At 39.6% G+C, this 16,036-nt stretch overlaps 1 protein-coding gene across 50 annotated transcripts in view; it reads left to right on the plus strand.

Moving 5' to 3' along the window:
- MBNL1 (muscleblind like splicing regulator 1) overlaps nucleotides 1-16,036 on the plus strand; it is a 200,492-nt gene that overhangs the window by 148,863 nt on the left and 35,593 nt on the right. For 35 of the 50 annotated variants that reach the window (XR_011527641.1, XR_011527642.1, XR_011527644.1 and 32 more), the window contains 2 exons: nucleotides 4,619-4,789; nucleotides 14,424-14,624. Coding sequence is in view for 42 of the 50 variants with exons in the window: in XM_008521211.2 (XP_008519433.1) it covers nucleotides 4,619-4,789; nucleotides 14,424-14,624 (372 nt within the window). In the remaining 8 variants the exon portion in view is untranslated. The remainder of the gene's footprint in view (nucleotides 1-4,618; nucleotides 4,790-14,423; nucleotides 14,625-16,036) is intronic. The other 15 variants (XM_070577644.1, XM_070577630.1, XM_070577637.1 and 12 more) reach the window with 1 other exon arrangement.

Here is a 16,036-nt window from a genome sequence, read left to right on the forward strand (position 1 = left end):
TCATAAATCACAATATTTCTTTTATTTCAGGTGGAGGAAGTATAATTAAAAATGGAAAATTAGTTTTTCCAGTTTTCAAATAGGATTTTTATTTTTTCGTTTTATTAAGTAAATTTGACCAACTTCTAAATAAGATGTTTTATTTTTGATTGTTAGCTGGTTCTTAAATAAATATTAAAAATAGCTAAGAAATAGTTATCTCATATCTCTAAATTGCCATCTCTAGTTTTATTCAGTTTCTTCCTTTCTGTGGAATTTATATCTCACTATACAGATCACATACACATCATTTTCAGGTGTGTACTATATATGCTCAGACTATGTAATTATTTAAAAGCGTGCTTTATTAAACTACAAACTATGTAACTATAAACCCGTTTGAGCCGGATTTAAAAATTAACCTGGCTCAAACAATCTAAACATACGTCATCTCTAGTTATAATCACAAACTTTGTGCCAATTTCAAAGGCTAATGAAAAAGCCTTTAAATTCACTATTGCACAGTTTGTAACTTCAGAGATTAAGGACCTGATGAATTGATTTGTCAAATGACCATTATTTGTCTCATCCAGGCTTTTAAGACTACAAGGGGAAAAGTGTGACTTTTTCAGACAGGTTAATTTAAATATGTGGAAAAATTATTAGAGAAATATGGCCTCAGTCTGTGTCAATATTTTATTGAGCTTCGTCTATTCCCTCAAAATACAAAATATACGCATCACCATAATGTCTTTGGAATCTGTGTTGAGTTGCTTGAAGGGTGTCTGAGGTATTTGTGGTATAGGCTCTGCGGGTGGGCCAGCTGGTCAGCTGACAGCTCACTGATAATACGATTTCAGTGCCATCAACAAAAGCAAACAACAGAAACATAGCATTAAGAAGTTCGTTAGAACGGCGTTTCTTCTTTAGTGGCTGTGGCAAATACAGAATCGTGATTAAGGGCCAAGCTTGTATTACATTCTTGATGATTGACATGCATTGTCACTGAGTTTTGCTACTTGTATTATTTTTAGTACTTTTAACAGATATGGTGCTAAATTAAGCAATTGCCCTCCTTGTTATTAACTGGAGAACTTAGGGAATGAAAGAAAAATGATTAATATTTATTGCCAGCCTGTTAAACCAGGAGCCGTGTGTGAGGTTGGCCCGCCTTCTTGTGCAGTCCTCACGCAGCAGCAGTGAGAGCAGTGGTATTGTTAAGATTCTACAGAAAAGCTTTGGGCCTTCGGAGAATTTACCTGACTTCCGCAGGGTCACACAGCAAGTAAGTCACAAAGCAGCTGTTTGAACCAAGCTACTTTTGATAAAGTGTGCAATTATATGGCAAGAGGTAGAATGCCATGTAGCAATTAAAACTGAATAAAAACTTCTTTATGGTTTTGCACTGAACCTAGCAGCCCAGTTTATTTTCCTTGAGGTGAAATCTGGATGCTTGAGAGAAGCAGTTCCTATGCAGAAATCTGTGTATGTGAGCACTAGATATGATTGAATTTCTGCTTTTAGATTTTCAGAATGTGTTGTCACTGTATAGATTTTAGGATGCCAAATACATTGAATCTTGCTTCCCTGGGGAAACTGACAAACCTCCTGATCCCTTTTATCCTTTTATCTTGGCAAGCTTTATCGTGTGCTCAAATTACTGGCTTCTGAATAAAGGCATCATTAGGATGGTACAACTCAGAATCAGTGTTTGGTATCAGATTTAGTTTCTGTTCTGTGGTCTTCATTGTCTCCAGAACAGAGTCAGAGTAGAATTCATCTTTGCGCAATTAGGAAGAAGTGTTCCTTCGTTCATTCTGCAAACGCTTATTGAGGCATGGTGCTGGGAGCTCAGAGATGGAGGAACCTGCAGAGGTGCCGATGTCGTATTTACCTGCACTCTGCATGGAAGGGATGCTGCTGGTGGCTTTGTGCTTGGTTTTAGGCAATCCTCTAGAAGAGGATTCTTATTCTTGACATTTGTATTTGTCAAACCACAATCATTCAGCAGCACAGTCAGCATTAAACAAGTCTCGAACTTCCTAGGAACTAAGTGTATCTAATATCAATTGCAGAGACGACTCTGTTTCTTCCACATGTCAGTGAAAGATTCATGTGGCTTTGCAGAACTGTATTTCGTAGTATTCCCTGGAATCCTGTTAAAATGCAGACTCCTGGCCCCAAGACCTGTTGGCACAGACTCTGCGGAAGAGGCTTGGTAGTCTGTATACTTTTTCACAAAATATCCTCTGGCAATTCTTAGGAACATAGCGTTCTGAAAGTGAGGCTCCAACGCAATCAAGTCATGCTGGGCATGGAAAGGTAGCATGTGAGAAATGTAGGAGAGCAGCATTTTTCCTGAGTAGATGTCGTAGATACAAAACAAACCAAAGGTCTCAGCGTCTGCGAAAAGTGTTGAGAGGCACTGACAGAGTACGTGGTGGGGGCATATGTTTTCTCTCCTTCCCTGTTTCAATCCAGGCTGTGGTGGAGGCAGGAGGACGGGGCGGTTCGTGTGCAAGGGAGGCACTAGAATCAAGTGCTCAGGAAGACTGGTGTTAGTGTTGGCAAGGCCTGGCTCCAGGGCCGGGGCTGTCTCTGTGCTATTTATGGAACTATAGAAACTGATCTAAGTGAATTGACAGTAACTGAATCCCCAGGGTGGATATAACCCTGCTTATTTGCACTTAAGCAAATCCAATCTTAGTAAGAAATATGACATGGAGATGTTGAGAACCAGAATTTCTCCTAGGGCCACGTTGTTCTTTCTACTGAAAAAGCAGGTTTTCTTTAGGAGAACTCAACTGGACATCTCTGAAAGCAGACCTGTGTCATCCATGAGCTTATTTATGTTGGCCAGTCATTCTCTTATCTTGTGATACTGTGTTTTTATAAAAGTTGTTTTGCATCCTGATGCTTTGAAGCTAATAACATGCTTGTGATCTCAACAGATAGCAACCGGGGTGATTTCATTTGGAATAAGTCATAGATATGAACATGTTACTTTATTTGTGAACATATCAATAGCCATCACTAACAGATATTATAAAAACTACTTTCATGCCAATATTTTGTGTGGGTGTTTTTGGTTGGATATGCAATTTAAAATGTGGTAGGGTGATGGCAATGGCAGCTCCTGACCTCTCCCTTGCCCAGAGAGTGCCATATAGTGCCGAGGACATGACATATGCGATGTCTTCCTTAATCTTCATAATAAACCTGTGATGTAGATTATCTGGCAATTTTGAAATGGATAAAAAGCCTGAGGCTTAAAGAAGTTAGCTTGTGTGATTCCAGCAGCTGATGAGTAAGAGAGCTGGGTCTCTACCCCGGGTCTTGAGATCTGGAAGGTTCTTGCCATCAGCTCCTGTCCTGCACTGCCTCCTGATTTAAAGTATTATTGGCAATGCTTTATTACATAACGCTTGTTAAAATTACAGGCGGTAAACTGTAATGATATTAGCGCTGTGTAGAAACTTATTCCTAAAAATTTTCATCAAAACAAGCCAGAAATAGATCATTCGAAGTAGAATTGTGACAAATTTTATCACGAACAGAAGCATCAGTTTTCTGAGTCAATTTACAGTATAAGATCAAATTATGGTAAATAGATTTTTCTTAGAAAAATCAAAGAAAGCTCGAGAAGGTGGTTGATAGCTTCAATTAAATCTTTCTTTTTCCCTCACAAACAGTTCTAATTAGATTTATTGGTGAGAGAAGTTGTCAAGGTAGTAACTGATGAGGTCCATTACTATCAAAGTGACGACAATATAGTGAAATAATATGGGTACAATCCCTCACACAATGTTGCATATTATAGACTTTAATATCTATTTTTCGGTGAAGAGAATCATCCCAAAAGGAAAGTATATTCACATTTCTTATTTTATAGTAAATTATTTTTTTTTCTCCATTTGACATTGTAAATTTTTTAGAGGATAAATATATCTATTTCTTATTGCTTTATAGTTCTTGGGTAATGGAGACTAGATTTAGCTTTGAAAGGTCAAAAGCTACATTTTTTACCAATGTCTCATTTTACTTATTAATCTCTATATAGATGCAGTGGGAACATGCGGGGATTTTCTTCTTGTAGTCTGTAAATTTCTTTATACATGGGCTTATAAAGCTTAGCAGTAATTGTAATGTTATCGGTTATGAGGTATTTGTCAAGGTATTTACTGAAGACGCACGTGCTTCAAATCCTCTACGTCACTTTCCTTAGAACTCAGTACACGTAAAAACAGATGGTAAAACTTCGTGATTCTTTTGGGTTCATTAAAGTTAACCAGAAGACATTATTAGAAGAGCCTCATATTCTTTATTTGATATCTATGTTTTAATATTAGCCTGACAGTTTGTAGATTTTTAAACTTGGATCTGGAAATATGTGCTAATATTAAAATAAAGGAACTTCTTTAAGCTTTAGAACTTTTTCAAAGGTCTTAATACCTCATTTTGATAATGCGTTTGGGTGTATTCGTTCCTTATTCTAAATGTATTATAAAATGATATGGACAATACATTGTCTGAAAAACCCATGGTAGATTCAAGTGGTAGGTTTGCGTTATTTATGTATTTTTAAAATTTGCTTATTTTATTCGTTTTTAAGATGGTATTTTCTGCTTTCGTTTTTTAGGGTCGTTGCTCCAGGGAGAACTGCAAATATCTTCATCCACCCCCACACTTAAAAACGCAGTTGGAGATAAATGGGCGCAATAACTTGATTCAGCAGAAGAACATGGCCATGCTGGCCCAACAAATGCAACTCGCCAATGCCATGATGCCCGGTGCCCCGTTACAACCCGTGGTGAGGATGTTTCCAATCCTCTGTCATTGAGTGTGTGATTCCAAGTGCTCAGTCTCAGTGTTAGAGTAATGATTGCACTCGTTCAAGTGAACACAGTATCAGTTGCCTAGCGTTTTCCAGCAAAATCATCAGTCAAAACCTGGGACAGTTTTCAGAGTGCGAAGTTACTCATCTTCTCGCTAAATTGTGGAAGTTTACATTATAGCATGTTTTCCCCCTAAAATTCTCTTCAATTTAAAACGTATGACTTGTAGGTGTTAAAATGGTCTTTTTTAAAAAAATGGTCATCAAATTCATCAATATAGTCATATGGGTTTCAGGCTACCTTTAGTAATAATAGTCATTTTCAAAATTGTTATGGGTCCGGCCCGGTGGCGCAGCAGTTAAGTGCGCACGTTCTGCTCCTTGGCAGCCCGGGGTTCACCGGTTCAGATCCCAGGTGCGGACGTGGTACTGCTTGGCAAGCCATGCTGTGGCAGGCGTCCCACATATAAAGCAGAGGAAGATGGGGACGGATGTTAGCTCAGGGCCGGGCTTCCTCAGCAAAAAGAGGAGGACTGGCAGTAGTTAGCTCAGGGCTAATCTTCCTCAAAAAAAAAAAAAAATTGTTATGTTTCATCTTGAATCTTGAGGAAAATTTTCCCTTTCCTTCCTCCCTGAAGAGAAGCTGTATAGTTCTCCTTATTGACAAGGAGCCATTGTTATTCTTTTAAACTTAAACGAAAATTATTTCATAATTACAAACACTAGGAAAATCCTGACGGTGGTGAATCTATATCATGGACTTGAAATCTCATCGAAGGAGAACTAATCAGGAGAAGCAGGAACTCCAGGGCTTTTCAGAAAAGAGCTAAATTTTATAAACTGTAGGTGGTCCTGGAGATTCGATGTTTACTGAGCAGTGTATGTGGATAACTTTTGCTTCTGAGCACATATATTTCTTTCTTTCTTTGGATTTTAAGGGGGTATATGTGATAAATGACTTTCATAACCTTTACTGATATTTATCCATAAAATGTATGGATTAATATCTTAATTCATTTTAGGTTACGAAAGGTGTTCTGATGTTAATTGTGATATAGTAATTCTGTCTTTAAATGTATGTTGAAATTTATAGTGATCAGAATCACCTGTCAGTAATTTACGTCACTAACTTATGTGCAGTTTTATGGGGTCATGGGAATGTGCAGACCCACATTCTGGTATGCCAGCTGTAGCGTGCATACTAACTAATTGTTTTCCTAAGACATTTTAACACTTGAACTCAATGTAATTATTATTCTCTCTTAGAACTTAATGCACCAATCATTCCAAAAAAGGGGGCGGGGATTACATTTCAAGGTGGCAGGGATCTCCATATCACATCAGCAGTGATACCAGCTGTTAATACCACACAGTTGAGGTGGGACAGTATTAGAATTCCGTGTCTGTTTTAACCTGATATATATTTTTCCATGATTGAGGCCTCAGTTAAAAATATGATCTCTTAAATTTATTTTTGTGACATCTGCTAATTTTAAATATCTGCGTTGGGATAGCATGAAGATTTCTATTTGGTGAAAAAAAAAAGATTGGTTATAAGCATTCTCTCTAGCGTAAAATACAGGCCAAGAGGTTGCTTTTACACTCGGCCCTCACACACAGTTTCAGAGATCGGATGAATCCTTGGGGTGCCTGCTGCATTAGTCGGTGTAAATCTCTCCTTGATGTGAGATACTCTGTTCCACCAGGACATTCGGAGCCTGCTTGCCACCAGGCTCTGCCCTCTCGGTGAGCCGGGAGCATCTCTGAGATCAGCAGGTGCGGTTCCCGGACTGCAGAGAATGCGAGTGCTCATGGCAGGGAGCTCCTCACTGTGAAGTCTTGGTCCATGTCTTGAGTCAGTCCTTGAGTTTTATTCTCAAGGCCACTCCAGGGTCATCATATGTGTAATCCTGGGACAAACTATAAATGAAATTTATGCTCGTGTCTTTGAAATACTGGTAACAAATACGTGTTAGGAAACCACGAAATCACGGTTTCTGAAACCATCAGAAAAATCACCAGATTTTCTGGTGTTTTTGTTGGACAATTTTCTGCTTGGACAAAGCATTTATTTAGGTTAGTTGTGAGCACATTCAGACTTTATGTTAATTTTCCCTCCTGTGACTAGATTTGAATGTGGAATTGACCGTTGTGGTAAAGGCATCCTGAGATCACAGCTAAAAATATCCTCTATTCACAGTGACGTTTTTGTGGGAAATATAGAAGTCATTTTAATTATTCGATTTTACAGCATTTGGGGTTTTAATGACTGCAGAGAAGGCTTTCATCCAGGAAATTTACCTTCAAAACCCCACTTGAGACTTCTCTATCCTTTTTGTAGTCAGCCCTGTTTTGATGAGGATAATGATATGGAGATTCAGAAATAAATGAGATGGTCATCACCAGCTGCTGACTGGAACTTTAATGCTGGGCCTGCAAATAGGGATGATAACTGGGCTGGAAGCAGCCAGGTGACTAATATGGAAAATTGTGCCTGGCATGTAGCAGAGATCCAAATTGCTTGATGAGTGAAAGAATGAAGGAAGGAAGGAGTTTCCCAAACAGGGGAAAAACAGTCAGAGGTTCATGGTAGGTTACCTGGCCCAGAGTCCAGAGGAGTCATTACCAGGAACCAGCACAAGCCCGGTTATAGAGCCTGCAGCACAGAGTGGGGCATAGAGGTGCGTGTGTCTTTGCAAACTTTTGCAGAGGCCCCCGGGGGCTTTATGAGAGTGTGCTGGGACCAGGAAATACCAGTCATGCCGTCAGCATGGTTCTCATTTTCTCACAGGTTTTGAGAGACTGGGTCTGTACATTTAAGATCTTCAGAACATGACCCTGGGCTGACTTGGGGAATGTAGGGACCCGTAGGAGTTTCCTGTTTTCATGGACCTTGTTATGTTACAATGATATGCATCAAGCCAAGAATCAGAAAGGAGACTTAGCATCATGGGGCAAATAGAATACGTTTACTGCACTCAGCACTTTTTGTATCATAAATTTTCACAACCATCCTATAAAGTGGATAATATGATCCAAACTTCGGAGATGAAGACTCAGAGGTCTAGAGAGGTTAGGTTATCTGCCCAAGTCACATAGCTAGTGAGTAGCAGGGCTGGGATTTTAAACCAGGCTCCACCATCCATACTGCAGAAACACTAATTGGAGACAGGTCACCAACAACTCTGGGTCCTTGACTGCTTCATTTAAAATCTCTGAACTTCTTCAACATATAGTGAAAAGTTTAAAATATATGGTCTGCAAGGTCCTAAGAATCTTCTAATATAAACATAATTATTCCCATTTCATAAGATGGGAAAATAAATAGTTGAAAATAAGCAGTGGAATGTATGTGTGTGTCTCTTCGCTCAAAAGTTGCCTAATAAATTATTAAATAACTGGGATTAATTCTATTAACATTTCAAAACCACTAATAAAAATGTAAAAAGATCATTTTTCTCTTTATCATTTGATCTTTGAGGATAAATGGAAGATCTATAGTATTTAATTATCAAATTTTAAAAATAAAATGTTTGGATTTTTTTTCTGAGTACTACTTTAAAAAAGAAATTATTATCACTTTGCCGTGCACTATGTGATGCAAAGATAATCTAACGAGAAATTACTAAACAACCTAACCAAAGATTGACCGCACCTTGTAGCTCATAACTTGGAGGCATCTGGTATATTTCTTTGGTCCACCCTAGAAAGATGTCTTTCAGAAATTCTGTTGATCGCCGGCTCTCACCATTGCCCTCCCCAAGCTCTGCATAAGCAGAGGTCATGAAGAGCTGTCTCTGAGCTCTGGAGTAGTCCCACTAGCAGTGGCGTCATGTCCCTCTCCCTGGGCTCCCAAAGGTTAGCCTTGGCCCTTCATAATTTCCGATGACAGCTGCCCTTAAGTACACACTCCTGGCCACTTCGAGGTACATCACTCATGTTGAATTCTCTGTGCATTTCGTGAATTTGAAGTAGCCTAGGGATAGAGAAATTCAAAGTTATTAGATTTAGCTAATGTCTTGGGAGCTTCTTTGCTACTCCTGACCCACACCTTTGCTGTCACCTCATGTTCCAAGCGCTTGTTGGCAGTTGGATGCTGAAAGCTTCGAAGTCGTCATTGGTCCCATTTCCAGGAATACCTAGAATTCTTAAATTGTTTTTTAGTGCTTTACGTTCTAGTTTATCCAACTAATGTTGAGACAAGGCCACTTCATCCCTAAGTGTTTCTGGTAAAATGTTGCCACGTCAGTCACCCCGAGTCCCATTTCATGCATCCTGCCCTTCTTACTGCCTGCTTCAATCAAGGAGCCAGCGCTTCCTCAAGCAGCCAAGGACGGGCGCTGAAGCTCAGGGACTGGGCCATGCTCATTGGCACCTTTCCCCTTGGAGGGCCAGCAGTGAGGCTTCTTTATGTCAGTGTTTATTACTCAGTCAAACTGGACTGAGGGATAAAGTGAAATTAAGAATAAAGCAAACGGTCATTTGATTTGCCCAGCAGGCCAGTCTAGAAGCAGAATTTAAAACACTATTTCTTATTTTATTTCAGTCATGTGCTATCTTCTTAGAAAAAAAGACCTTGTCATGTAAATTTGTTCATAACTCCCATTAGCTTTTGGATCTATGTTTATATTCACAGTAATTATTTACAGAGACTGTTTATGGCTCTTGTACCGGGTCATGCCCACCCAGAAATATGGTTGCATGTACCTTGATTGTGTGCTATTATTTAGGGAAAAAAAGCTTTATATCTTACTGCTTGCAAGTTTCATCTTCACAAGTACACACAGGCACAAAGGTAAAATCTAGAAAAATCTGACTTAAATTTTTGATTCCATAAGTCCCAGCAAAGACTGATTATTTATTAAAAATCAAAAACATTGTGTGCAAAACAAACAGTTTCACATACTGTTCTAAGATAAGTTAGGTCCCCTGTGACATTTGCAATATGGCAGTGTGGTAACAGTGCCCTACTGAAACAGCACATTAGAAAGGTCAGTATAAAAAGTTGCAAAGCAAAAATAAAAGAAATTAAACTTTTCAAACAAGCATACTGGAGAAATTAACGATCGGCTTTTGGGGTAGCAAGGAAATAACATTAAATCTCTTTTTTTTAATGTTCAAATATCTGTACTAGAAACTATTTAAGGCATTTGCTAGTTAGTTTCTGTGACAAGGGAAAACAGTTAGCAAATCCCTTAATGTATTTGTTTAGTGAAGCTTTGTAGAGGACCCGTGTAGAGGCCAGCTGCAGGCAATACGCAAAATGCACAAAGCACAGTGCCGCAGACTGCCACCCCAGAGCCGGCAGCCCGGGGAGAGATGGGTAAGTAGACACATGTGGTGTCAGTGCTGAATTTGAGTGCTGAGGAGTTTGCGGGAACAGAGGATAGGAAAGGCCTCTCCAAAGTCGGAGGTGTGGGTGCATCAGGGAAACAAAAAGTCCTGATCCTGGAAGCGTAATTGGGAATTAAACAGGTGGGCTGGGCAGGAGCAGCCTGCAGTGTGGAGGGAAGGCTGTCTTCAGAGGAAGAGAGCTGTGAGGGAACACGTCTCCTTAGAGACCTCGCATAGAATCAGAAAACGGGACCTATTTCTGTTTTTAAATAGTGGAAGGCCACGTAGTGTATGGAATTGGAATCACTTGGGAACTTCTAAAAAATGGTGCTGCCTCGCTCCCTCTCCCCAGAGAGTCTGATGAGCAGAGCGCCAGGGTATTAGGGTGTGGCGTCCTCCAGGTGATTCTAAAGGACAGTAGCGTCAAGAACCCCTGGGTTCAGAACAAACTGGAGTCAGACACGCCTGCGTCCCAGTCCTTTCCTGCACTCGTTTGTGACTATGTGTGCATAGTCTCCACGAGCCCTCTTCCTTATATGCAAAGTGGGGCTGATAATGCCACCTGACAGAGCTGTAGTTCATTCATGATTCGCTCAAACACTTATTCAGTGTACGTTTATTCAGTGCCTACTCTGGGCCAGGCATCGTGTGAGGTTCTGGGGATTTCACAGTGAACCAAACAGATAACCCCCACCCCCAAAAACAACAGAAGCAGGGGGGGTTTGCTTTTGTTTGTCCCGTGGAGTTGATACACTGCAGTCGCGTACGTAAGCCACTCAGCACAATGCCTAGTGCACAGGAAATAGAGGGAATTATGGTGATAATCGTGTTTGCACACATTTGACCAGGGTCATAATGTGAAATTCAATAACATTCTCGTTTATAATAAAGCCTGATTGCCTTAATGGAATCAGAATGTCTCTGTTAAAGCAGGCACGGGATTAGCCCATAAATGCACCATCAGAAGATGGCAATTTGCTTTCCTCTGCTGAGGGTGTTCCCTGGCAAAGGCAGTCACGGGCCAGCCTTCCTGTGTCTTCCAGGAATGAGGATATCTGTAAACCATTATTACAAGGATGGAGTCAGCATCAAATACACCGATTACATAGCTGTACATTATCCTGTGGATACTGCAGAGAAAATAGGATGTCGCTTGATAATAGCATCGCATTAATATCCATCCTTGGGATGCTGCTGGACATTCCGAGGATGGCTTTGGGAACGGACAGTGGGCAGGGCCACGTTCCGGTGCTTCTGGATCTGACTAGGGCACTCCCGTGGGGCCAGCAGTGACCTGCCTCCAACAAGGTGCTCGTGAAAAAGGGATGTAACAGATTTGCAGAAACTCAGAAGAAATGAGGGAATGTTGCATCTTTTTCTTTTCCAGCAGCTTTTGGAATCAAGTTTCAAAGTAGAGAGCTTATTATTATTGATTGTCGGCCTGTTTAGCAATAGCTCTGCTTATCCAGAGAGGGAACAGTTTGAGAAAATGCTTGCTGAATAGTTGATATTTCAGATTTTTAAAAGCTGCTACAGATTGTACTTGGGGACAGTTCCCTAAAATTCTTCAAATTTCAATTTGCTCTGCTGAGTTAAGTCAGAAAATCGGTTCCTGTGACAACTCTGTGGAAACAATCCAGGGGGAAAATTGTTGCCATTTAATAAGATCAATGTTTTTATCTAAAAAACGTATTCTCTTATCTGTAATATGCAACTGCTGCATTATATGCCTTGTAGATTATGATTTCATTCAGTGAGATTTTAAAAAGCTGGTTTTATTAGCCACTGGCGTTATTTTCTTAAAATAAGGATGCTTTTCCACCTTCCGAATAAGTTTGTAAATTTAACCTCTGGTCCTAAATAGTTGAAGTAGATTGTGTACCAGGATGTAAATACCTCAATAACTTTCTGAAGTATACATTAAAAATGCACTATCTGGAAATACATATTAATTCATAGTAGTAGCGTGTAAAGAGGAACGATATTGGCTGGCTTCTGTTCTGCATTTTCTAAACTAGTCTTTTAGTTCTGTGCTAAACTTCTTATAATTCTTAAATATCTAGTAGAAAAAGTAGAGTGCTGGTCTGGCTGAAATTTCACACATTGTATCTGACAGTATATAACAGTGTAAGTTTAACCTGAATGTTTCTGAGTAGACATCCAGGTTCAACATGTTTTCCCCTTGTCCTGTCGCTGCCTTGGTGGCCAGTAGACAATGGAGCAGCGTAAAGTCCACTGCTGTTCAAGTAACTGCTGGTGGACAGAGATTGCTCTGGGCCCCAGTGTCCGCTAGGTTATTGATTGTGAACATCTGGACTGCTCGGATGGTTTCCTGTTGTCAGTGGGTGGCTGCCTTGGGCAGGGGATTGGTGGTCCTACTTCAGGCCACTTTATCAGGCAAGAGGCATCAACCTGGCAGGACAGCTGCGTGGCATTCAGTCAACACGTTGGGATGCATAATTACTGTAACTTTAAAATACCAGTGGAATCTGTGATGTAGTGTTTCTTCTCCCAAGTGAATAGAATTATGTATTAAATATTCTATTTTTTCACGGTCTTCTTGGTAAGAATGTGTGTGCTGGTTGCAAAGAGTTTGTCCTGCAATAGTGTGTGTGGTTGAGAGCAGAGTGCCTCCCTGAGGACAGGCGTTTTCAGCCTTAGTGCTGTGGGCATTTGGGGCTACATAAGTCTTTGCTGTGAGGGGCAGTCCTGCGTGTGCAGGACACTCAGCATTGTCCCTGGCCTCTGCCCATTAGATGCAATGGCAGCCCCCAGCTGTGACAACTCAGAATGTCCCAAGACATTGCCAAATGTCCCCTGTGAGGCAAAATCACCCATAGTTGAAAACCACATCCCCGAGAAGAGGATACTTGAATTCTGTTTTAGTCTTCTACATACAGGTGAGTCAGGGCTAGACTAGGTAGAGGATATATTTTATTTTTTAACATATTTCTTTTGAGCTATAAGAATTACTTTTGTAATATACATCTTAATTGCATAAAACTTTACTCCAAAGCTCTCATGCTTACTATATAAACTCTGGGATCATCTAACTTCTTATTCCCATCCCAGGGAAGAACTAGCTACATTCTAATGTCCTTTTCATTCTCAAAAATTTTTCTGTAATTCTGCTCCTCACCACGGGGTAAAGAAAATAAATTGTTAAAAATTACCTTAAAGGACAGGATCCATTTTGTCCATGAGCTATTGTGTTTTGGAGACAAACATTATTATTACACAAAGCATTAAACTTCAGGAATTGAAAGTCCATTGAATTAGAAAGTTGAAAATATACCACCGATAAGGTGGAAAATTGTTGTACTAGGTTATGCTTTAAACTGGAAAAACAAATTGTTAAAGTAGATTTCTGATAAATTATTTAATTCTATTAAGAACAGATATATTTGCTGACATGAGAATTTTCATATCAACAAATAAAAACCATTCTCATATGTCCGTGAAAGCATTTCTGGCAGAAATTCTGTCTTGCAGCATTTTACTCAGTGCCACCATACGTATTTCCTTGAACAACTCTGTAGCATTTCTTTAGAAGTGTTCTGTTTCAAACTATACATTTCAGAATGGTTTCTCCCTAGTAAGGTGAATTCGTTGTTAAATATCTCACAAGGGAGTGATAGGTTGTTGGAACATTGATAATTTCCCCAGAAAAACCTGCAACAAGTGAATACGCCAAACACTTTATCTCAAGTGCTCAAAAGGAATGGTGTCATGATCACCTTTCATGGATCCCACAGGTTTATTCACAGTTTACTTTTGACTGTGACACTCTGTTACCCACTGGGAGCTGTGCTTTATTCATTCCAGATAATAGGACACTTGCAACTTATTAACAGTTGTAAACAGATCTTTCAAGTGCACCTGACATGGCAATTATGAAATGTATCTCTTAGACGAGTTTCTAGGATTAAATCAGGACAAAGATGGAGATTAGGTAAACACAGAAATTTCTGTTTTGAAGAGTTGATCTGTTGTCCAAAAAGGAATTGCAAGTTTTATAGACCCCAAGCTTCAAAGTCCCAGTGGAAACTTTTATAGACAAATTACCTATTATATTTTAGAAATGCATTGATTTGAGAAATGCTTATTTAAGAAAATTCCTTATCCTGAATGAGAGTACATAAACACAGAATTGTTTGGAGAGAGGGAAGGAAGAATGGATTATGGATGGATGGATGGAGGATAGGTATATAATGTGGGATAGCAACTTTGAGCCGAGACCTACATATTAAATTTTGCTTTTTATTTTATTTTTCAGCCAATGTTTTCAGTTGCACCAAGCTTAGCCACCAATGCATCAGCAGCCTTTAACCCCTACCTGGGACCCGTCTCTCCAAGCCTGGTTCCAGCAGAGATCTTGCCGACTGCACCAATGTTGGTTACAGGGAATCCTGGGGTCCCTGTACCTGCAGCTGCTGCAGCTGCTGCCCAGAAATTAATGCGGACAGACAGACTTGAGGTAGGAATGATGAGCAGGTTTCTTTATGTACTCCATTCTGATTTTCACAGTGTGCTGTTTGTTTCTCTCATGGCCGTGAAGGTTAAGAAAATTCAAAGCAGAGATTTTGGTTTAGTTTGTGGAGCATCTTACTAGAATATAGGTGTGCTATATTTGACGAATGTAACATTCATAAAAGCCACAGCATCCTTATGTAGAGTAGTGGATAAGAACTGGGCTCTAGGGACTGGCCCGGTGGTATAGTGGTTAAGTTTGCATGCTCTTCTTTGGTGGCCTGGGGTTCGTGAGTTCAAATCCCAGGCGTGGACCTGTACACCACTCATCAAGCCATGCTGTGGTGGCATCCCACATATAAGACAGAGGAAGATTGGCGTGGATGTTAGCTCTGTGACAATCTTCCTCACCAAAAAAAATAAGGGAACTCAGGCTGTGGGATCAGACTGCCTGTTATATCATTGTGCCTCAGTTTCCTCATCTTTAAAATGGAGATAATAATGACACAAAGAGTTAGGGGAATGCCTAGCCCACAGCAAATTCTTCCTAAATGTTTGTTATTTGATGTTGCTATTAAGAACAACAAATTCTATCAATCCCAAGAAATTTGGTCTCATAAAGATGCTATTTAGTTACTGTCTATAAAGTGTTTTAAAATTTATTGTTGCAAGTTTCCTCATAAGCCTCACAATATTTTGTTGGGATACAAGGTAGCTCCGTGAGTGAAGTGTGCTCAGATAAAGTTTTTTCATTGGAAATTGTGTGATGCTCTAGTTCCTAGTCAAGGATATGATCAGATATATGTGCTTTGCTATTGCTACCTGAAAAAGAAATTAAAGGTATATATTTATATTGAAGTGGTTGTTCAGAGTTTCAGCATGGCTATAAATTAATTAATTTGGTAAACTATAGAGGGAGGAAAAACTTGGGAACATTACTGTATGTTAACGCTCGAAAACCTGGCATTGGTATCCAACTAAAGAACAAAATAACCCTTCTCTCTTTTCTCTGATTAGGATGATGCAATACTTAGTGCTGAGAAGCTTTATGTGTATTAATTACTGAGAAACCGGCAAAATAAGGCTGTTGTGTGAACCTAATTGACACTAATTATTTATCAGTTTAGCAGGAATTTATTTAATAAGCACCAATTTCTTGTTTATTAAGTTTCATTGCAGGCATTACAAAGGATCTCAGATTTCAGCATAGTTATAGCTGCCACTACCTTTTTGATGGTAACGACAATAGATGATATTTATTGGATATTTACTCTCTGCCAAAGACAGTGTCAACCATTCACATGTATTACACGTTTAATCCTCAAACCCATCTTATGAGGAAGATACTGTCATTCACTACATTTTACAGGGCAATAAATTTATGGGGAGAGGTGTGATGTAACACATTCAAGGTCACAT

This window comes from Equus przewalskii, chromosome 15 (assembly GCF_037783145.1).
Source record: "Equus przewalskii isolate Varuska chromosome 15, EquPr2, whole genome shotgun sequence".
NCBI lineage: Eukaryota > Metazoa > Chordata > Mammalia > Perissodactyla > Equidae > Equus > Equus przewalskii.